Raw genomic sequence first — 24239 nt, forward strand, 5'->3', positions numbered from 1 at the left:
AAAGCATAATAAATTCTGTTTCAGCCTTTTAACTTCACTCTATATGTCTCTCTGTGTCAAATGTGTTTTTTGTAAATAACATATTATAGGATTCTGTTTTTTTTAATCCATTCTGCTATTTGCTTCCATTTTATAGGAGAGTTCATCCCATTCACATTAGCAGTTATGGTTACCAGCTTTATATTTCCATGCATCCTATTTTCTCTCCTGTATATACTTTTGTTCTCTCTTTCTACCTTGTCCTTAGTCATAAGTTTTTTTTTTTTAACCCATTCCACCTAATACATTATCTTTTATCAACCCTTCCCCTCTTTTCTTACCTTTTCCCTTAGTGTTTCTGCTCTCCTTTCTGTCCTGGCCCTCCCTTTTCTTTTCCTCCTTCTCCAACTGAATGATTAAATTATTCACTTTTAGAGCCAAAACTGATGAGATCAAGTTTGACACAATGCTCATCCACCTCCTTTTTCCCCCTCAATTGTAATAGGTCTTTTATACCTCTTCATGTGAACTAGTTGTTCCATTATACCTTTCCTTTCCTCTTTTTCCAGTACAGATTGTTTCCCACTCCTTAATGTCTACTTCTTTGATGTCATCACCTCAAGGACCATTCACAACAACACCTTCAGTCCATGTGATACCTCCTTCTGTCTGCCCCAGTGACAGATAAAGTTCTCAAGAGATATAGATATCGTTTTCCCATCTAGGGATGCAAACAATTTAACATATCTATATCTGTATCTATATCTATATCCTATATCTATATCTACATCTGTATTCTCCTCTCCCCCCTCCCCGCCCCGTTTACTTTTCTATGGTTCTCTTGAGTTCCATGTTTGTAGATTAAATTTCCTGTTTGGTTCTTGTTTTTTCAGTTGAAATCAATGAAAGTCTCTTATTTCATTGAAGCTCCATCTTCTCTCTTGAAAGATGATGCTGAATCTTGATGGATAATTAATTCTTGGTTGTAACTTAGGTCTTTTGCCTTCCAGAATATGGAAGGCAAATCCTCCAGTCCTTTATTGTAGAAGCTGCCAGATCCTGGGCAATTCTGACTGTTGCTCCTTACCATTTGAATTGTTTTTGTCTGGCAGTTTGCAGTATTTTTTCTTTGAGATTATAGTTTTAGAGTTTCACAACAATGTTCCTTGAGGTTTTTCTTGTGGGCTCTCTTTGCAGAGGTGATCCATGGATTTTTTTCAATGAGTATTTCCCCCTCTGTTCCTAAAATATCATGGCAGTTTTCCTTAATGGCCTCTTGTAGTATGTTATCCAGGCTCTTTTTTTTGGCCATGGCCTTCAGATAGGCCAATAATTTTTAAATTGTCTCTTCTGGATCTATTTTCCAGGTCAGCCATTTTGTCAACAAGGCATTTCACATTTCCTTCTGTGTTTTCATTTTTTTTTTTTGTTTGATTTATTCTTGCTGTCTCACAAGGTCATTAGCTTCCAGTTACTCTGTTCTAGTTTTTAATGTGTGTTTTTCTTCAGTTATCTTTTGTATCTCTTTTCTCATTTGATTTATTCTGCTTTTTAAGAAGTTGTTTTCTTCAGACATTTTTTTTCCTTTTCCAAACTATTGACTCTCTTTTGTATACTTCTCATTTCTTTTCTCATTTTTTCTTTTATCTTTCTCATTTGCCTTTTGAAGCCTTTTATGAGCATTTTCAACAAGTCTCTTTGGGCTTGAGACCAATTTATCTCATTCTTTGAGATTTCTTCTGTGGACATTCTGCCCTCATCTGAGTTTATGTTTTGGTCTGCCCTGTCATCATAATAGCTTTCTATGATCAAGGTTCTTTTTTGTTTCTTGCTCATTTTCTTTCCATTTCTTTTGGTATTTCCTCTTTTTTTTAACTTTTAACTTTTTTTAACTTTTAACTTTAACTCTGCTTCTAGAGTAAAGTACATATAAGTACATACAAAGAATGAAATAATCTTTATTCTTAACAAATTTACATTTTAAAGGGTGTTTAACTTTTGTATTTGGTAATACCCTTGTGCTAAACCACTATGATCTGGGCACATGACCCTCATGATCCTATAGGCAGAGTAGTTGAAGCTCAGGAGAAACCTGATCTTTACCTTGGGGTCAGTTATTTCAAGAGTTCCTCAAGTCTTAGTTATACATCCTTAAGTATCTCAGAGTAACCAAGCTCCAGGATGGGAGCTTTCAGTGATATACTAAATTTAGGCAGGGCAAAAAGTCCTTATAATCCCAATTCTGGACAACCTAATTTAATGTTATTAACAACACCGTAGTCCAATGGTCACTCAACTTCTTGTCAACTCCATGTTTCAAAAGCCACATCCACAACTCTTTATGGTCTTGTCCAGCCTTCCTCCTACCATCCTTGGAGTGCATATTTGCATGAACAGCTGAATTTGCCTGTACAACCATTGGGACTATCCCGATCATCCTCCCAAATTTCACCAGTTGGTCTACTGCATGGCAGTGTGATGGGGGAGACCCATTACAAAAACCTGACACCACCCATGTGGGATACTGGTCCCCAAACAGGATCTAATGTTCCTAACACAAGCTGGTCCTAGGGCCAGATTACAGCAGGACCATTACCTCCTTATTCCTGGAATTCATTCCTCTTTTAATACAACTCAAGATGACATTAGATTTCTTCCATTGACTTACATTGAGTTTTCAAACTACTATATTTGCCCCTTCTACCTGTGAAACTGACTTTTTGAACCCGAATATTACACTTATATAGTGATTCCTATTAAATTAGTTGGATTAGACCATGTATAGACAGAGGAGGTCAAAACTATAGGAAATGCAGTTCTGAAGTTATTGAAGGATAAATACCTAGAACAAGGAGAAAATCTTGAACTTCATTTGTGCTTATTGGAGGACATGAATAAGAATCCACGATCAACATGAATGAATTGTGAAGTGGATCATTGGAAGGAATGTTTACATAGATAAGATCATAAGTTGAATATTTTGAGTAAGGAAAAGCTTTATAATACTTTGTGCTAATCAACAGAATGAGCTGCCTTTGGAGGTCACAGACTCTCTCTTATTGGAGGTTTCCATGCAAAGGTTTAATGACCATTTGTCTGTCAGGAAGTTTTCTGATCTAGATTAGATCAAATAGCTGCTGACATCCCTTCCAACTCTGAAATTTTGTGATTTTTTTTCATTTACTTACAGTACCCAGACCCCATTAAACCTTCATCCCCTAATTCTCTCACTGACCCCCTTATCTCTTTAAAACATTCTCATTCTTTTACTGAGTCTCAGCCCCTCCCCCTGAACTCATGCCTGCTTCCAAATAATATGTATAAAGAGCTTAGCACAGTGCCCAGAACAGATCAGGTGCATAATAAATGCTTATTTCCTCTCTCCTTTCCCCTCCATAGACCCATCATCACTACTACCACCACTATCACCATCACTACCTCTTCACCAAGAGAAGGAAAATACATTTCATCATTTGTTCTCTGGATCCAAGATTAGTCATTGAATTAATCTGAGTTTTGTTGCCTTTCTATTGTTTTTGTTTACATTATTCAAGTTCTTTTGGATATCATCCTTCTGGTTCTTACTTCACTCTGTGTCGGTTCATAAAAGTTTTCCCATGTTTCTCTTCCTTGTCCACATTCAGTATTCCTTATAGTGTAATAATATTTCTTTCTATTCACATGCCACAATTTATTCAGCCATTCTTCACATGGTAATAATAATAATAATAGTCAGATTCATGTGGAACTTGAGGTTTGCTAAATGTTTTACAGATATCTTATTCTTCTTTTTCCTGAGGCAATTGGGGTTAAGTGACTTGCCCAGGATCCCAGATTTGAACTCAGGTCCTCCTGACTTCAGGGCTGGTGCTCTATCCACTGTGCCACCTAGCTGCCCCCCAAATGTCTTATTCTTACACTAATACTAGGAGGTAGATACTATCATTATGCCCATTTTATAGGGGAGGAGATTGAAGCAGAAAGAAGTTTAAGGACACTAGGCAGTAATTCTCAGGTCACAGCTCGTAAGTGTCTTAGTCTTCCTGACTCCAGATTCAACCTTTTATCTGTCTTAGCTGCCTCGGCTAGAATTGGATTCAGGAAACTTGCTGCCAAATTCTGTCTTTGATAATTTGCTAGTTGTGTGTCACTTTATCACTTAAAGTTTGTTTTCTCTCTTGTATAGGTAGGGAAATGCACTAACTCTTCATAGAAAAATGCTTTTTGTTGAAGTTCTGAACATTATCCTGCTGGTTCTCACTTTACTGCATCTGTTCCTACAAGTGTTCATCCTTTTTTCTGCATTATTCTTATTCATCATTTCTAATGGCTTATTATTTACATTCCATAATTTGTTCATCCTTTCCCACTTGTGAGCTACCTATTATTTTTCTAGGATATGGTTTTATTTTGCTATGAGTATTTTAGGGTGCATGGGACCTTTTCCCCTATCTTTGGCATACCTGGGATGTGTCCAGCAGCAATAGCTCATCATTTTATCATTGAGGAAACTAGCTAAGAGGGATAAAGTAGTTTGCACAATGTCATACATGTTGTATCAGATACAGTTGTCTGACTCAAAATAGCTTATTGAATTTTCTTACATGATTTCCACTTGTTTTACAGAATCGGTGGATCAATTCGTACCTCTATCAATGGTCATAGATTTAGATCTGGAAGGTCATCAAGTCCAATTCCCTCATTTTATAGAGGAGAAAACTGAAGCCCAGAGGGGATAAGCTATTAGTCAGGATCACATAGCTGGTAAGTGTCAGGGGTGGGATCCAAACTCAGAACTTGCTGACTCCAAACTCAATGTACTATCTATCCACTATTCCATGCTCCTTCTCATGTATAAGTGTGCCTCTTAACTTTGTTTAGGAGGAATACAGACCTTGGGACTTCTGTCTTCCCTCTTCCCTCCTTCCTCCCTCAGCTGACCTCAGCTGGCTTTTGTTCCCCCCGGGCATCTTCTCTGGGATAGCAGGTGTTGCTTTGATCCCCCCAGTGCCAATCTGACATCACTGCCCTTGGCTTAAGGGGGCAGAATCAATTTGCTGCGGGGCTTGGGTGCAGAGATCACCCTGAACTGGTCAGATCAGAATCGAGGAATAATACTGTGGCCAGCCCATCTCCTCTCTTCCTCCCCACCCTAGTATTGCAGCCCCCAAGCTCCCAAGTCCTGTGGGCCTTTCCTAGGAGGGATAGGAAAAGATCCACCAGAACTTAAGCTATTGGTCCGATATCAGACAAAGAGTAGAGGGTAAAGATCACTAGGCTAGGAGTCGGAGGCTTGTGTGACCCCTGGCTATTTTATCACCATTTTCATCAAACTTCTGTTTCTTCCTCCACAATGAATGTAGAAATAATTATGCTACCTACTGTATAGGGACATCGTCATGAAGCCCTTTATAAAGGCTTTGTAAACTGAGTTTTGGTATGGAAAATATTATTTGTGAAAATGCGAGTTCCTAGCAATGGATTTCCTTAGATTCTGCCCCTTAGGCTTTCTCAGATCCAAAATTCCTGCTCTGGAGGAGTGGTCCAAGCTATTTCTAGACGGGATGGTACGGAGGGAAGCTTTGTGAGTAATAAATCTGAATTGGAATCTAGATTTTGCTAATTACACTTGTGTGCATTTGGATAAGTTGTTTAATAACATTCTCCTTGAATGTCAGGGAATTGGACAAAATGATCCAGACTCTTTTTCCCAGCACTAAATCCATGATCATATAAACATAGTTTTGTGAGACTTTGGACAGATAATTTCCTTCTCTGGGCCTCAGTTTGCCTATCTATACCATAAAGCTCTAACATAGGATCTAGAGCTGAGGGAGATTTTTAGAATTTTAAGTCCTGAGCGCTAAGGTTCCTTTTAGTTCAGTCTTTCAGGGATCTAATAATCCCACTTTTGACATTCTGTGTACACTTATAATCTATGTAGCGATTCATTATTGGTCTCTAGATCTTTTCTAACATTAAAAATTCTACTCATGACATGCATAGAAAGTCATAGGATATCATAGATGCGATTGTAGAGCATAGAATAGAGAATATTAAAACTGAAAGGAACTTTAAAACACAATACTAGGGTTGGAATCAAGTTCATAGAAGTTTGGAGCTCAAAAGGGCTGAAGCTCAGGGAGTCGCCTCTTAAGCCTTTACTCTCACCTGAAGCTCCAAGAATCGGTAGTATGTGCAGAGACCATACACACTCTGACAAAACCTCAGCAGATGGACTAAACCAGGATAGTCTACAGGTCTCAAACCCATCAGTGAGTTAGGGGAGGATGTCTGTCCCTAAACATGTGAACACTTCCCCCCCCCACCGTGAAATGAGCAGATGAGAACAGTTTGTTCCAGTGGCCAGGAAGGAGGCTGGAGCAGGTGCTGGGCAGTACGGAGAGCTTAGTCAGACACTGAAGTCACCGTGGTCATCCCCTGCATCCACTGCATGTCATGCTGACTTCTGTCTTGCCACTGAACTTGGACAACTCTGTGGGAGAGAGTGACGTTGATGGCTTTGCACAACTCTGCCGCTTTTAAATCCAATTCATGTGCAAGTCTAGTGATTACCTGTGATATTTTTGGTCCCCTTGGAAAATAAAAGACAAACATCAATATACTCCTTACTATTCCCCTTTAACATAGTGTTTTCTCTCATCAAAATGTAAGCTCCCTGAAGGGAAGGACTGTCTTGTTCACTGGGATTGGTATTCCTAGCACTGTAGTTTATGCCAAATAAGTGCTTGATAAATTCTCTCTGTCTCTCTGTCTCTATCTTTTTCTGTTGCTGTCTCTCTGCATTTCTCTGTCTCTCTATCTCTGTCTCTGTTTCTGTCTCTCTGTCTCTGTCTGTGTTTGTCTCTCTTTTCCTCTTCCTCTTTCTCTGTCTTTCTTTCCCTCCTCTGGGTTCCAGTTCTTTGTGTGTAAAATGAGACAATTGACCTAAATGGTCTTTAAAATTCCTTCTAATTTTAACATTCTATACTTTGAGATTGATTATAGAGTTGACATGCTAAATTCTAAGATCCCTTCCAGCTCTGACATTCTAGGTTCTCAGGTCTGACCTTTTATAGGGACAATGTAACGGGCTGGATAACACCCTGCATCTGAAGCCCACCTTTGGTTTAAATCCTGACTCATAGAACCTCTGTGACTTTGAGCAAGTTACTGCTCTAGGCCGTCCTCAGTTTCCTCATCTGTAAATGAGAGATTTAGGTGAAAATATACCCTAAAGCCCTTTTCAGCTTTAAATCCTATGATGTTATGAGTCTATGAAGAGCTGCTATTGTGGACTGGGCCCTGGGCATTTCCATCCCCCCAGGCTGGCCACAAACCACAGCCCAGGCCTGGGCTTCTTGGAAATGCTTCTGTTCTTTGTATCCCTTCTGCCCCCAGGGATGTGGGGACCAGGTCAGAGAAGCCATTTTAGAGGAGCTGGAGGAGAATAGAGACACCCCAGAGATGGCCAGAAGCCATTGATTTGGCCTCAGCCGCAGCCAGGATAATTCAGGGCTTTCTTGGAGAGGGATTGTAAAGGCAGGAGTGAGTGATGTGAACATTGGGGACTATTTCTCAATGCACTCATTCAGATATTTAAAAATTTAGCAATGTTTCTTACCATTTAATAGAGAGACAATATCAGGATATAGTGGAGACAATGATGAAGAGTGAAAAGATCCACCTCTGAATTTTTTTTATGCAGCTGAAGGTGCATATCAGTTTTGGGGGGTTATCATGTCACTCTGCTGACTTATGTTGTGTTTTTGATCCACTAAAACTCCCAGATAATCTTCAGACAAACTATTCTCTAGCTCTTCTTCTCCCATGTTGTACTTTTGAAACTGATTTTTGAATCCATGTGTAGGACTTGATATTTGCCCTTATTAAATTTCACTTTCTCAGATTTAGTCCTATCATTCTATCTTCATGAACTATTTTTGGATCATAATTATACCCTCCAAGTGGTTAGATATCATTCCCAGATTCATGCTATCTGCAGATCTGAATGGCGTGCCATCTATTCCTCTATCCAAGTAATTTATTAAAGTGTGGATCAGCACAGGGACAGATCTCTGAGACACTTTACTAGAAACCTTTATTGAATCTCACATCAGCCCATCCACACAATCTTTCAATCTGGCCATTAGCCAATTCCAAAACCTATGTTTTTATTCTTTAACCCACATCTTTCATCTTATTTATATGAATTACATGAGAGACTTCTTCAAATGATTGGCTGAAATTCAGCAAATGTCTGTAACATTTCCTTGATTTATCTGCCTAGTACCTCCTATTGAAAGAGGACATAGTGCAATTAGGATTAGTTTGGGGTTTACTGAATACTCTGAGTGGAGGATTATACGTCTTTTGGCTGGTCAGGAGTTTTCCTTATTGGTTGAGGGTGGATCTGGAATTGGAAGAGAGGACCAATGATGTTTGTTCAGGGAACCCAGTGAGCACATCTTAAAGTGTATCTAAATTCCTCTGAAGGAAAAGTAACATTTTCCTCCAGGGTTTAAAACGAAGTAGATCCTCTGGACCCAGAGAAAATATGGAAGGTCAGCTAGGCTCCAGAGAACCTTAGTCCACATTACTCTCCCAAACTGCCTTCTGAAGTTATTTGGATAGTAGATCTGATTCGCTGAATCGATCTCTCCCCTTGCCAAGTTCTGATCCTCCTGGTGCTCTCTGAAATATTTCTTACTTTAAATCATCTTCGGTCAGTCCTAGACATTCTCCTCCCTCAGATTTGGAGGTAGCAAACTATCCTGGAGTTCTCCTTCTACTCTTTCTTGGTATGACATGCCCTTTAGAAGAGGTCCCATTCCTGAAGGCTTGAAGGTTTGAATGGCTGACTTTTAACTAGACTCTCTGAGATCTGGAGTTCCTGCTCAGCTTCCTAGCCAAGGCAACAAGATTATAGAGCAATTACTCAGCCCAATTACTCAGCCCTTGGTTCACAGTGCTAAATGTCAGCATGCTCTCCGCCCTCCAGCACTTCCCTGGTCCCTGCCCCATCCCAGACATCTCCATCTCTCTCACTCTTCCCATAGGGTTGAGCAATCCCTCCACAGCCTCAACGTCTCGGCGAGGAAAAGATGAGTGAAAACTCCAAGTCCCCGTGGACAAGAGAGGATTCTCCTGGGAGAAGAAAGATTTGACCCAGAGAGAATAATACGTTCTTCTCTGTTGCTGACTCCTCATCCTCCATCCCTGCCCTCCTAAGGCATTCATGGCCTTCCTCTTTCTTCTCTTCACCTGTCCTTTAGCAATGAATGAGAATTCATTCCTATAGCTTTAATCTTTTATGCAGAATATACTCCTGACCTCTCTTTTGAGTTCGAGACCCCCATCTCTAATTATCTACAGATCTCCACTTGTATGTCTAATGTCAAAATGACCCTAAACCTTCTTTTATGCTGTTTTTTTTTTTTACTCTAAACCTGCTCCTCCTCCTTATTTCCCCATAATTCATTGGTGCTGACATTTACATTTAACAACTCAGAATTATTATTGTTTTTTTCCCTGTGTCTTTTCTGAGCTCTGACTTTCTCTTCTGTAGAAAGATGTGAAAACTATTTGCTTGACCAGCCTGGGGGGGGGGGTTAGAATGAGAAAAGTGTTTTGGAGGAGGGGGACATACATACTTCATTAAAAATAATCCCTTGTATTTCTTTGAGGTGAGTGGAAAGGAGGGAGTAAAAGGAAGGAAGGAAAGAAAAGAAGGGAAGGAAGAAAGGAAAGAAACAAAGAGAAAAAGAATGAAAGGGAGGGAACTTGCCCCATCCCTGAGAGGAAGAGGATACAAATAACCTTGTCTTCATTTTGGAGATGAGGAAGTTGAAATTCAGAGAAGACAACTTGTCTATATCATTAAGTGCGCAGCCGAGCCAGTACTTCAATCCAACCTCCTGGCAATAAATCTAGCATGTAGATCTCATCTCAGCAATCCCCATGTCTGGAATGCTTTCTCACCTCTTGGATTTCAACTAATTATTCAATATTATTTTAACCTACCCTTCCCACTCCAAAGATTGCCTTCTTTGATTAAAACACACACACACACACACACACACACACACACACACACACACACACACACACCCCAAATAACCAAAAAATCCATTGAATTTTGGAATTGGACTTTCACTTCCTTCAATTTCACTTTCAGACTGCTCTGATCTTGAGGGCTGGGAAATGTTCTTTTGATGAGTTTATTGTCATTGACTCTGGGCAGGAGAAAGCACAATTAGGATTAGCTCGGGGGTTTACTTAAAACTCTGAGTGGAGGAGCTTATGCCTCTTAGCCTGTCAGGAGTTTTCCTTATTGACTAAGAGTGGTCTGGAATTGGAAGAGAGACCCTCCCTTCTTTCCCTCCTCATTTTAGCCTCCTGGGTTCTCTGTCTTCCTTTAAATTACAACTAAATCTCATCTTTTATAGGAAGCCTTTCCCAGTTCCCCTTAATTCTAGGACCTTCCCTCTGTTGGTTATTTCCAATTTATCCTGTATGTAGTTGTTTTCTTGTTCTTCCTTTAGATTGTGAGCTTCTCGAGGTCAGGGACTATCCTTAGGGTATTCTACTAACGACCTCTTTTCAAGTCATCATTAATGACTATTCTTTGGGTCCAATGTTTAACGAATTTTGAATTATCTTCGAAAGCACTCTGCTTTCTGACCATATCCCTACATCTTGTTCACTAGAATAAAACAAATGTTTTTCATCTTCTCTGTTAAAATCTATGCAGAATATATTTGCATTATTCCCTCAATCTACCAGTCTAGTATCAAAAAAAGGAAATGAAATTAGTTTAGAATAAAGGAAAGGGATTGATTAAAGACTTCCCAGATTCATCTTCCTTTATCCTGCCATGACCAGTTCTTGATGAATGCAAGATGGTTCTTTGTGGCCTATCATTCTGTATCCCCTATCTTTCCTTCTATAATGACTAAGGGATTAGACTGACTAGGTGATCTCTGAGCTCTCTTTCCAGTTCTGAGATTCCATACATTCTGTCACTGCCACCATAAGCACCCAGAACCTAAATTTTTTTTACTTGAATCCCTGATCCTCAGAAGTAGATAGTGAAAGGATCTGGAGTAGCATTAACCACATGGGAGAATAACTGGAGAAGAAAGAGTTTCCCACTAGGTAGAACACTGGACTTAGAATCAGGTTCAAATTCCAGCTCTTGACACTTCTTTTGTTAGTTCTTGGCTTCCTTCTCTGAGAAGAAAGGGGGGACATGAGAGCTGTCTCCAAGTTTTGGGTGAATTCTCTGAAAGAGGGATTAAACATGTTCTTCTTGGCCCCAGAGGATAGAGGTTGCAGAGAGGCAGATTTTGGCTCTGATACAACAAAAATTTTCCAAACAATTCAAGCTGTCCAAAAGTGAAAATGGGCCACCTTGGGAAATAGTAGCTCTTGGAAGTTTTTCAGGAGGATCTAGATAACATCTGGTTGGGGATGTTGGTTGAGGGGAATTCTTTTTTTAGGGATTATTTGGTCTCTTGAGGTTCCTTCCAACTCTGAGTTGGGACTCTGTAACTGAATGGTCTTTAAGATCTCTCTCAGCCCTGCATTCCTTGTCTTCAAGCTCATCCCAGCTCTGCCATTCTATACACTATATTCTAAGTTCTCTTCTAGCTTTAATTTTCTGTGTTCCCTGGAAATTTAGTGAATGCCCATCAATTAGAGAATGGCTGAATAAATTGTGGTATATGAATGTTATGGAATGTTATTGTTCTGTAAGAAATGAGCAGCAGGATGATTTCAGAGAGGCCTGGGGAGACTTACATCAACTGATGCTGAGTGAAATGAGCAGGACCAGAAGATCACTGTACCAGAAACAAGAAGTTTATGTGATGATCAACTGTAATTACTTGGCTCTTCTCAACAATGGAGTAATTGGAGGCATTTCCAATGGATTTGGGATAGAAAATGCCAAATACATCCAGAGAGAGACTATGGAGACTGAGTATGGATTGAAGCTTAGTATTTTCACTTTTTTGCTGGTTTGTTTGCTTGTTGTTTTTCCTTTCTTATTGCTTCCCCTCTTTTGGTCTGATTTTTCTTGCACAATAGAACAAATATGGAAATATGTTTAAAAGGATTGCACATATTTAACCTATATCAGATTGCTTTTTGTCTTGGGGAAGAGGAAGGGAAGGGAAGGAGGGAGAAGAATTTAGAACACAAAGTTTTGCAAAAATGGATGTTGAAACTTTTTATATGTGTTTGGAAAATAAAATACTATTGAAAAAATATCCTATGTTCATGTTCTAAGATTCTTCCCATTTCTGTACTCTTAAGTATCTCCCCAGTTCTGACATTCTACCAGGTCTCTTCCATCTCTGAAAGTTCTATATTTCATGCTCTAAGATCTTTCCAGTTCTAATGGTCTATATTCCATTTTCTAACAACTTTTCTAGTTCTAATATTCCATATGCCATATACTAAGATCCCTTTCAGTTCTAATGTCTTATATTCCATGTTCTAAAATCTCTCCCGTCTCTGACATTCTATGTTCTAAGGATCTTCCCAACATACCATCCTCCATGTTTTAGTGCCCCTTCCAGCTCTGACAATTTACAATTCTCTCACATTGCATTAAAACAAGGGCTGCACTTATGCATATGTACTGTCAAAAATGTTATAATTATAAAATTAATTTAAAAAAAAAAAGAAAAGGAAAAAAAAAAACACCAAGCGCTGTTCCCTTCCATTATCTGGATATGAAGAAGGGATGTTCAGGGGCAAACCTGAAGTAGGAAAGACCACATCAGGCTTTTGAACAAATACCAACTCTTCTCAAGGCCAGTATCCATGATAATGCAACTTTTTTATTAATATATAATAATTATATAGATTTCATATATGCAAATATCTAAGGCTCTATTATAAGGTCTTGGTCTCTTTGTCTGGGCTGGCTGTCACCTTCAGCTCTGCGGCTTGGGCTCGGAAGACATTCCAATGACCTAGAAAAAAGAAATTTAAAAAATTTAATTTAATTGGCATTGGTTAACTACTTACTGTAGACAAACTTGACCCTGGAGGAAAGATTCTGTTCATATAAGGAATGACCTTCAAGAAGCTCGTTGTCTAGTGGGGAAAAATGGAAAAGAGAGGAGGGTTGGTGGGAAGTGGGGTAGAATCTGAGAGTCTGGAGTACCTTAATATTCCTAGATTCGGATATTACCCAGGCTGTCAAGTGTCCAACCCCCATTCTCCAAGGCATAAATGAGACTGAGTTATTATTTGGTTTCCAGGACAGTGGACAAAAGAATAGATTTGTTTTTAGATCTGGATTGGAACTTTAGCAACTTCTCTAACTGGCCTTAGAGAAGTCATTTCTCCCTGAAACAGAATGACATTGTAAAAAGAAAATTGGATTTTAACTTCAGCATACCTGATTTGTGATATTTACTATATGGGTGACTTTGAGCAAGTCCCTCTATTTGTCTGGGTCATTGTTTCTTCCTGTGTAAACTGGAACTCATTATTTTTACATCCCTTGACTTCCTCATAGGATGGATGTGAGGAGGGAATATATATTGGCTCTCTTGATATTTCCTCTTTATTTATGACTGGCAGAATTTGAATCCAGGCCTTTCTGATTCCAAGACTAATCTCTCTTCTCTACCTTCCTGCCTCACGCACTAGCTGTATAATATCAGGCAAACCAGTTTCACTACTCTGAGTCTCAGTTTCCCCATTTGTTAAATGTGCCCCTGACTCACAGCATTGTTGTGTGGTAAATGTTTGTAAACCTTACAGGGCTATTTAAATGGGAATTATTATCCCATTATGATTTATGCTCTATTTCCTTTCCCCCCTCCTTGACATGACTCTTCTGCTTTATTAATTCCACCTTTCTGTTCTAGGGCAGCTGGGAATCTCCACTTTCCAGGGTTGTTATGAGAATCCAGTGAGATAAAATTTGTGAAGTGCTTTACAAACATTAAAGTGCTAAATAAATGCTAGCTATTATTAGGAATCTCTTCATTTCCCATCAGGCTGTACTCATTTTAGATTATTTTGAAATCTTATAGGATTTGCTGTTGGCAAAGACCTCAGAAATCATCTAGTCTAATTCTCTTATTTTACAGAAGGGAAACAGACCTAAAGAAAGTGAGTTACTTGAAGTCATACAAGAAGTATCTGAATGTGGGCTAGAACCTGTTCTTTTGATTTAAATATAGATTGCTTTTTTTTCTCTACCATCCATGCCTCCTCTGTACCCTTGGCCATCCCTTAGAGTTAAAACCTTCCTGTCACAGAAAAATGTGGACTGCCCACTCTTTCATTGAGAAATCCCTGGCTGGGGCCTTCTGCTGGATCTCTGTGCTGGGAACTGACGTCAGGACCAGTGGACGGCCCACCCCCCAGCTTTCCCCCCAGCAGCCTGGGGTTCCTCTAAGGGGAAGGCCTGGGCTCCCCCCTCAGCCCTGCTTATTCTCTCAGCCACACTTCCCAGCACCTGGACAGCCTTGGCCCTTCCTTGGCTTCCTTGGCCAAGAGGATTGCAGAGTTCAACCTCCTCCAAGAAGGCTCCTTTGATTTATCCCACCTGCCGGAGATCTTTTCCTTTGGTTCTCTAAATTCAGAGAATTTGCATTTTGTGATCATATATGAGTTGGGGCAGCTAAATGATGCAGTATATAGATCATGGGGCCTGCATTAGGAAAACCCATCTTCCTGAGTTCAATCAGCTTCAGACACTCACTAGTTGTGTAACCCTGCCCATGTCACTTAATCTGTTTACCTCAGTTTCCTCATCTGTAACATGAGCCAGAGAAGGAAATGGAAAACCACTTCAGAATCTTTGCAAAGAAAACTCCAAATGGGATCTTGAAGAATAGGATATTACTGAAAAACTGAAAAATGTGCTGATACATTAGCACTGGAAAATGAAGATTACAATGTTTCCCTTAGCCCATGGGGCTAGGGCCTGTGGTCCCCTGCATGCAGAGACTACACCTCCCTTGAAAGGCTGGGAGCTCTCTGAAGTTAGTGACCTTCTCAGACTGGCAGGAACCAGTCTCCCCCACCCCTTACCCCACCCTAGGATTCCTAGAGACCAGGAATCCTGTCTTTGGGTGCTATTTGAGAGTCCCCCTCAGACTGGGAAGGGGCCAGGAGCGGCACTTGGCTCACCTTCATTCGTCCGAGTGATGAGCCGGAAGTTTTGTGCCTCTTCTTTGAATTCTTGCTTTCGAACTTTCTTGATCTGAATCAGATGAAAAATTCCTGGGGAGAGAGATGCATGAGCAGTTATTCCTTGGGGAAAACTCCCCAAACCATTCCACCCCCTCCAGCAAGGATTAAAGACATGCATCTGTCCCATCTCTGGTTTCAAGACCCCAACCCAGTCATTCAGCAAAGATTATTAAGCATCTCCCTTGTGCAGAGCACAGTTTAAATAAGATGTGATTTCTGCCCTCATGAAGGGGTAATCACATAAAAGGATTAATATTCATTGAATGACAAATGCATTAGAGTTTCAAGAAGCATGGGGAATTTAAAAATGTTACACAATTAATTATCTAAAGGCAATCTAGCCTATTCTTCCTCTTCAGCTCCAGGTCCAATTCACTGTCCTTCTGCCCTTTCTCCAAGATATTTGTACTTATGGACCAGCTCTATATATTGTTCATCTATCTTCACAGGATTATAAGCATTTTTCATCCACTTAGTTTGTCCTACTCAAGTGGATTAGGCCAAACTCAAGATGACCACAAGTTCCTCCCTAAAACAAAAGCCTATCTTTTTTATCAATAATATTTCTAGGAAGTATGTGGCTAAAAATCATGGAATACCACAATCTGGAAAATTAAAAAGACTACTCATCCAAAGAGCAATGAAGAGGAGCACAAAGTGTGTGAGAAGTTGGCAAAATATTGCAGAAAGGAAGCAGCACAAAACATATTATATTAGTAAATACTCAGCAGCCATCTCTCCAGAAATTACCAAAGCAAGGTTTTGCAAGAAATTATTGTTATTAATGAATAATAATAGCTCATATGTTCCATTGGTATTCATTGTCAATAGAGATAAAGATGCTTCAAGTTACATTGGAATAAGCTCATATTGGGTAGATAGGTGGTCAGACCTGGAGTCAGGAGGACTTGAGTTCAAATCCAGCCTCAGACACTTACTAGCTGTGGGACCCTGGGGAAGTCACTTCACCCTGTTTGCCTCAATTTCCTCATCTGTAAAATTAGCTGGGGTGAAGAAAATGACAAACTACTCCAGTATCTCTGCCAAGAAAACCCCAAGTGAGGTCAGGAAGAATCGGACATGACTAAAAAATGACTGAACAACAACAAAAAGCTCCAATCAGCTTATTTGTAGGGCTTTAAATGCCAAACAAAAGAGTTTATATTCGATTCCAAGAAAGTCATTAGAGTTGGCTGAGATGGGGAATGATATGTACTGTAGGAAAAACTCTGGAAATTATGTGGAAGATGAGAGACACAAGTCAGGAGACCAATTAAGACAGCTCCTTCAAGTTATAAATCAGAAAACTGAGACTCAGAGAGGGGTACATGACTGTAAGTGGCAAAGGTGATATTTGAACTCAAATTAACTCTTCTCAAGGATTACTATTTCTATCGTCTTCAACGGAGCCTTATATATCATGGTGGGGGGTCTTTCCTCTGGCTAGAGTTCTATCTATCAATGTCTATCCCTATAATATTGAAAACTAGAAAAGATATTCCAGCTAAGGCAAGTGAAATGGTCAACTGCCTTGTTTGAGACACAACCTGCAAATCAATTTCATTCCTGATTGTTTAAAATTACTGAACACATAGCAGACCTTTAGTAGTAAATGATTGTTGGATGAATGGATGAAACTTGGCGTACCTCCTCACTCCTCTCCCATCCCTAGCACTTAGGAGGACAGACTGAAGGTGCCAGATCAAGAAGGACCCCCAACTTTTATACATCTCCTATGAGGCATTTTACAGCACCTGGAAATAATCTACATATCTATATAATAATATAATCTATATTTTTGCCTTTTCCTGTAGCTCTTTTGAGATTTTCATTTGGCCTGATGAAAAAATGAAGGCAACAATTATTTTCCCCAATTTACAGATGAGAAAATTAGAGGAAGTCACTACTGGATATGTAACACAAGATGAAGCTCCCAGTAGCTGCTTAATATGAATTAGCTCCTTATCCTCTCCTCTCTTCCCCGTTATCTTCCCTTTCTTTGTACTCATCACCCATTCCTTTGTTCTCATTTCCTCTTCATATGAGTACAAAATACTTTGTATATGACCTCTTTGTTTTTCCTTCCTTTTTACTCAGCTTCTTCCTTCCTTTTTATAGTCAGCATCCTCCTCTGGGATCAGTTCTTGAAACACTGATTTTGAAACTCTCTTTGCTTAGTATTCTGCATCCTGTAAGCAATTTACAGGCATGTGGTTCTTATCTCAGAATCTGGGCTAAGAGCAGGAGCCAGTGAAGAGGTAGAAGGGACTTCAGTCAGATTAAGGGATATTCACAACTTTGGCCCTAGATTCATGGAAATTACAAGGGAATGAATGTGGGGGAAGAGAATCTTTAGAAAGGGTGGAGGAGAGAGCCCTGGGCTTCAGCAGGGGGTAGTCTAGTCTCTGCCACTTTTAAGCTGTGAGACACTAGGCTAATTACATCAGCTATTCAAGCCTTAGTTTTCTCATCTCTTAAATTGGGAATAATAGTATTTATACTACCTAACAGGGTCATAGTTAGAATCAAAATAGATAATGAACATAAACCACTATGTAAATCTTAAAGGCTTTACAGAAATTCTGCATTAGCTTATCTCTGCCTCCTTTTTGTGTGTGTTTTACCCCCTTTTTTAGTTACAGGGTGCCTATGGCTTAGACCAAAGTTTCTTAAACTCTGGGTTGTATTATCCTATACATCTTTTCTACATCTCTTATAAAGCATTTTATATGGAGGTCATAACTGAATTGGGGGGATGAAAAACTTGGTATCAAATATTCCACCAAATTGTGAATACATCCAGCCAGTCTTGAAGAGCAATTGGGAACTATGCTCAAAAAGTTATCAAACTTTGCATACCCTTTGGTCCAGTAGCGTTTCTACTGGGCTTATATCCCAAAGAGATTTTAAAGAAGGGAAAGGGACAAAAATGTTTGTGGCAGCTCTTTTTGTAGTGGCCAGAAACTGGAAACTGAGCAGATGCCCATCAGCTGGAGAATGGCTGAATAAATTGTGGTATATGAATATTATGGAATATTATTGTTCTATAAAAAATGACCAGCAGGAGGATTTCAGAAAGGCCTGGAGGGACTTAACATGAATTGATGCTAAGCGAAATGAGCAGAACCAGGAGATCATTATGTACTTTAACAGCAGTACTGTATGATGATCAATTCTGATGGATGAGGCCCTCTTCAACAATGAGATGAACCAAATCAGTTCCAATAGAACAGTAATGAACTGAACCAGCTACACCCAGTGAAAGAACTCTGGGAGATGACTATGAACCACTACATAGAATTCCCAATCCCTCTATTTTTGTCACCTGCATTTTTGATTCACTTCACAGGTTAATTGTACACTATTTCAAAGTTTGATTCTTCTTGTGCAGCAAAATAACTGTATGGACATGTGTACTAATATTGTATTTAACTTATACTTTAACATATTTAACATGTATTGGTATACCTGCCATCTGGGGGAGGGGAGGGGGGGAAGGAGGGGAAAAATTGGAACAAAAAGTTTTGCAATTGTCAATACTGAAAAAGCCCATGCATATATCTTGTAAATAAAAAGCTTTAATAAAAAAATTCCACCAAAATTTAATTATTTATTAAAAATTAATATTTACATCCATCTCATTAGCATATAAATTTGCTTTTATCCTTAACAAATGGTAAAATTGCATGTATACCAAAAATTTTCTCTTGGATGTCCTCCAGTCCCTGAGCTTCATAACACTGTCTGACCTCTCCTCAGGTTTCTCAGCTAGACCTCTATCCATGTCAAAGTGACTTTCTCTAAAGCAAGTCTGACCATATAATCCTTTACTCAATAAACTCCAATGACTTCCTATTAACTCCAGGATTAAATATAAAATCTTTGGGCATTTAAAGCTCTTCATAGCCTGATCCTATTGTATCTTTCCAGTTTCATCTATAATCCAGCCATATCCAGTATGTACACAGTACTGTACTGTTCCCTCACCCAGGACCTTTTCTCTGATCTCTGGGACTTTGTAATGACTGTCCTGCATGCCTGAAATGCTGTCACTCTTTGTCTTCACCTCCCAGCTGCCCAGACTACCTTTAATACAAAACTCATATCCCACCCTTTTGAAAGAGGTCTTTCCTGTTCTCACTAGCCAGAAACTTCCCTTCTGGGGATCTATTCTGTATGTATCTTATACCATTTTTTTTCCTTAGTTAGAATGGAATGTACTGCTGTAAGGACATTACAAGGCAAAATGCAGAGGGCAAGAATTAGGTGATTTTTTGTCTTCCTAGAGCTTAATTCAATTCCCTGGAAATGTAAATGCTTAACAAATGCTTGTTGATTAATTAGTTGGTGGGTTTTACAGCCTTTGCTCTAACCTACGTCTTTCTGGGGGAACTCAACATTCCTAGGTAGCTTATTCCACCTTTGTACATCTCTAATAGTTGGGAATCTGTCTTAGATTAAATTGAAATCCACCTCTCTGAAGTTCCTACATCAGCTTCGTCAGCCCATTTGTCCCTGGTTCTGCCTTCTAAAGTCAAGCTGAGAAAGAAAATCTACATCAATCATCCATGTCCTTCAAAGTCCAACTCAAACCTGCTCTCCTCTATGAATCCTCCTTTGACTGCTTCAATTGGCAGCAGTTCCTCCCTCCTCTAAGTTCCAAATGGTATCTACTTTCTGTTCCTATCATTTGTCTCTGGGCATTTATATTTACGTGGATTTTCCCTTCAGAGCCTTGTACTCTTATCTTCCTAATAACTCATTAACTGGGTAAATGACTTGTTAAAATCTTTGAGAGCAAAATCTGTGTCTTCCTTTATATTCCTGTTCCCTCTGAGGCAAGAAGAGAGGTGCTAAGAGAACACTTAGGTGCCCACAATGAATTCAATTCATTTGTTCCAGACAAATCATAACCCAAGAAACTTAAAGAAATTGGCAGGTGCAATTGCTAAGTGACTGTAATAATCTTTGAAAGATCTCAGAAAATGGGAGAGATGATTATCTGAGAAAATATGGATTTAAAATTCAAAATGAGGTGATGTACACTTTTGAATTTGGCTGGGGGAAATTTGTTTTGTTGGACTATGACATTTATCTTTTTGTTTTCTGCTTAATTTAGGGAGAGACATAAAATAATAATACGAATAATAATGAATGAATAATAAAATGAAATTTACTGGGGAGAGAGAGAAAGAAAGAGAAAGAGAGAGAGAGAAAGAGAAAGAGAGGGAGAGAGAGAGATGCTATAAAACTGAAGATAGTCAAATGTTTTGAATTAAAAAAAAAAAAAAAAAGAGGAGGCAGCTAGATGGCCTAATGGATAGGGTACCAGCCCTGAAGTCAGGAGGACCTGAGTTCAAATTCAGACTCAGAATCTTAACACTTTCTAGCTGTGTGACTCTGAGCAAATCATTTAATACCAATTGCCTCAGTAAAAACAAAAAGCACTGGGACCTGCAAATATAGGCTTATGAATTTAACTTCGCTAAGTTTCTTGAGAAATTCTAGAATATATCTTAAAGAGATTATTTGTAAGCCTTTAGAAAGAGAAACAATGATAACAAAAGAGCCAACATAACATTGTCATGGCCAGTCTTGGCAGACTAACTTCATTCTGTTTTTGAGAGGGTATCCAGAACAGTAGGTCAAGGGAATGCTATAGGATTTCATTAAAGAATCAAACAAAGTCCCTTCTTTTCTTGTGGACAAAGTAGAGAAATGTGGACTGACTGGTTGTACAGCTGTGTGGATTCAGAATTAGTTGAAGGGATGGACTCCAAAAGCAGTAAAGTAATAGCTCAATGTCAGCTTAAAGAAAGATCTATAGAGGAAAACCCAGGAACCCAATACTTGCCATTTTTTCAATGAGACAAATGGCATAATTGTTATGCTTCTCCTTTTTGCAGATGACACAAAGCCCTATCCAAAGTCCAAAGGATTTTGATGGTCTAGAATTATCCAGGCTTAATTAGTGATAAAATATATGTAAAATAAATGTAAAGTCACAAAATCAAAGGCTCAACAAGTTGGAAGGGACCTTGGAGGTCTATTCTAAACAATAACTGAAGAGCAATCCTTTATGCAGCATCCTTGATAAGGGAGATATAACTTGTGTTGGAGGAATTATTACAAAGTGAAATTCACAAGGCAGAGTCCCTGGTATTATTCAGATAATAATCATCATTACAGATAAATATTCCAAATGCCCAGACAAGATGATATCACGGAGTCCAGGGACAGAGAACACTGTCTCTTCAAATTCTTTAAGTCTATGATTCCAAAATTCTGTGGTTCCATGGTCCAATGAATGCTTGATTCTAAGGGTCTATTATTTCAAGAAAGCAGGACTGAGAATAGTCCAGGTCACTCACCTTTTACCAGCTTCCATATGTAAATCTCCACATAGTCAGAAGCTTCCTGTTCCAGGGCAATTCGTCGCAGGCTTTCAGGACTTGGAGAGACAAGGGTATGGACAAGTACCTGACTGGGCCCGGCTGGACATTTGGTAGTACTGACCTCATCACTGGGGTTGGTCCTGTCCTCTAGAAGAGACAAAGGATTAATTAGTGCTCCTGTTCTCCACCAAACCTTCAGGTTTGGCTCTAGACATGATGGAAAGAGATGACTTCCTTGGAGTGGGATTACTCCAAAGCCCAGATATATTTCCTGGGACTGTACAGGCACTCTCTCTGATTTAAAATTGCCCTCCATGTTGTAATTTTCCTTAAACTTTGGGTAAGAACATCTAAGATGTAGGTCTTTGGACAGTGGCTGAATAAAATGACCACTTATGTTGCAATGGAGAGTGGTTTTGACTAGGGATTAGATGGCATGGTCATGGAGGCCCTATCCATTTCAGAAATTCTATGATTCTGTGAGAATTGAAAGTTCAAATACAGATTTTGCTCCAAGTGAAAAATGGGAAATCCCCAACAAGTGATCATCCAACCTCCATTTAAACAATTCCAGGGAGAGGGAGCTCACTTTTTTTGGACAGCTATGACTGCTAGGAAATTTTTCCTTATTTTGAGTCAAAACTCTATGTCCTCTAAGTACAGGGGTGAGGAATGGTATAGAAAAAGTGCTGGCCTGAAAGAAAAGAGAAAGTGTTTCTTGTCCTAGCACTGTCCCTGGTTGAGTCTCCAGGTTCGTGGAGTCAATTTCCTTCTCTAGTTTTCAGGTTTTCTTTCTGTATAATAGAGGTGATGTTTACTTTTATTTTTTTATTTTTGTTTTGAAGACAAAAGGCTGGATTTAAACTGAAGTTTTCCTGATTCTAGGGCAAGTGTTACATCCACTGTCCCACCAACCAGTCCCAGTGGTGAACTTTATAAAGTGCTTTCTCACCCTCACCTTTATGTTAGTGAGTGCCATATGTCTCATTTGGGATCCTTTCCTGTCATGTTCCCGCCTCCCCCTGGGACCACCTCCTACTGGGCAGTTCTTTCTCATATCTGATCTTCTGAAGTTCCCAATCCATGCTCCTTTGTCCCATTTTTGGTGGAAAGGGAATATGCTCAGCCCGGCCCTGCTCTTGTCCCGAACACAGCAGTGAGGGGTATCAGAATAAGAACCCTAGAACCGTGGTAAGAGTCAGGAAACCCGAGGTTTGCTCCTTGTGATGTCACTAATTAGACATTGGGTCTCATTTCTCCTTTTTTAGATAACCTTGAATGCTCCTTCCAGCTCTAAGATCCTAGAGTTCTATTCTTTTAAGACTTCATGATAAGGCTCCTTGATTCAAAGATTCTGTCATCTTCCTCCCCCCTCCCCACATACACATACATATTTATTTATGTATTTATCATGCCCTTTGAAGGCAGGGGGCTGGCTGTCTTTGCCTTTCTTTGTATCCCTAGACCTTATCATAGTACTTGGCATATAGTAGGTGCTTAATGAGTAATTGTCAACTTGAATTTCAAGATTCAGAGGTTCTATGGTTCTAAGATTCTGAGTCAATGGTCCTAGGAGACTATGCCATTTTAATTGCATGGCAAAGTTTACCAAAAAAAAATCATTATTTCCTTTGATCCTTGTGAGAGAGGCATCTAGGTGGTACAACGGATACAGCACTGGTCCTAGAGTCAGGCAGACCCGAGTTCAAATGTAACCTCAGACAGTGACCCTGGAAGGCCCTTAACCCCCATTGTCCCCCAAAACAAAACAAAAAACTACTCTATTAGGAGGCCAAGGGGGAAACTGCAGCTCAAGAGGGGACCCATGAGCTCACAGTCACAAAGCCAAGTGCCAGAGGCAAGTTCTAAAGTGCTCTCTCCTAACTCCAGGTCAGTCCAGGACTCTTCTGGGGTCTGTGGTTGTTACAGCTCTGAGACTCTGGGAGCCTCAGCTGATGTCTCCCACCTCCCTCCCGCCTCCTCACCTGGGCAGATCTTACAGCATTTCCCTTCCACCTTCTCTGGGTAGAGGCAGCTGTACTCCCTGGGACAAGTCACCCGCTGGCAGTCCTGGCGGCCATCTTGACAGGTGCAAAGGATGCAGGGCAGGGGCCCGAAGGAACGGAAGGCTGGGTGCCACACCTCCCCATGGGAATATGTCTTCCCATTGTACATGCAGGCTGGAGGGGAGACAGGCCTGACGTCAGAGTCCGGCTCTCCAGAGCGGGGGGGCAAAAGAGGAACTGGGGGGTCCTCGGTATGAAGGGGGAGATCCACCTTCAAGTCAGGGGATCCTAATTTCTTTTTGGGTCATGTTCCCCCCAGCAGTCTATTAAAATTTATAGACTGCTTCTCAGAATCATTTTTTTAAAAATGTATAAAATGAAATATACAGGATTACAAAGAAAATTCATTAAATAGAAATATATATAAAAAAATAAAAGTTTTAAAATATAAATTCAGGGACTCCAGGTTAAGAACCCTGCTTCTAGATCTGGATAGTTTATAACTTTTCTGTGACAGGCTGCTCAGTTCCTTCCTTCCTTCCTTCCTTCCTTCCTTCCTTCCTTCCTTCCTTCCTTCCTTCCTTCCTTCCTTCCTTCCTTCCTTCCTTCCTCCCTCCCTCCCTCCCTTCCTTCC

At 39.8% G+C, this 24239-nt stretch overlaps 1 protein-coding gene across 2 annotated transcripts in view; it reads right to left on the reverse strand.

Annotated features, from left to right (window-relative positions):
• Positions 1–12810: 12810 nt before the first annotated feature.
• The window catches only part of CHRDL2 (chordin like 2), a 78378-nt gene continuing 66949 nt past the window's right edge, over positions 12811–24239 (reverse strand). The window contains exons 8-11 of one of the 2 annotated variants that reach the window (XM_074304067.1): positions 23585–23779; positions 21576–21746; positions 15142–15234; positions 12811–12962 (exon numbers count right to left, since the gene is read on the reverse strand). In XM_074304067.1, the coding sequence (XP_074160168.1) occupies positions 12883–12962; positions 15142–15234; positions 21576–21746; positions 23585–23779 (539 nt within the window). In that variant the 3' untranslated portion in view covers positions 12811–12882. The remainder of the gene's footprint in view (positions 12963–15141; positions 15235–21575; positions 21747–23584; positions 23780–24239) is intronic. The other variant, XM_074304068.1, reaches the window with a different exon arrangement.

Source organism: Sminthopsis crassicaudata, chromosome 3, assembly GCF_048593235.1.
Source record: "Sminthopsis crassicaudata isolate SCR6 chromosome 3, ASM4859323v1, whole genome shotgun sequence".
NCBI classification, from domain to species: Eukaryota; Metazoa; Chordata; class Mammalia; order Dasyuromorphia; family Dasyuridae; genus Sminthopsis; species Sminthopsis crassicaudata.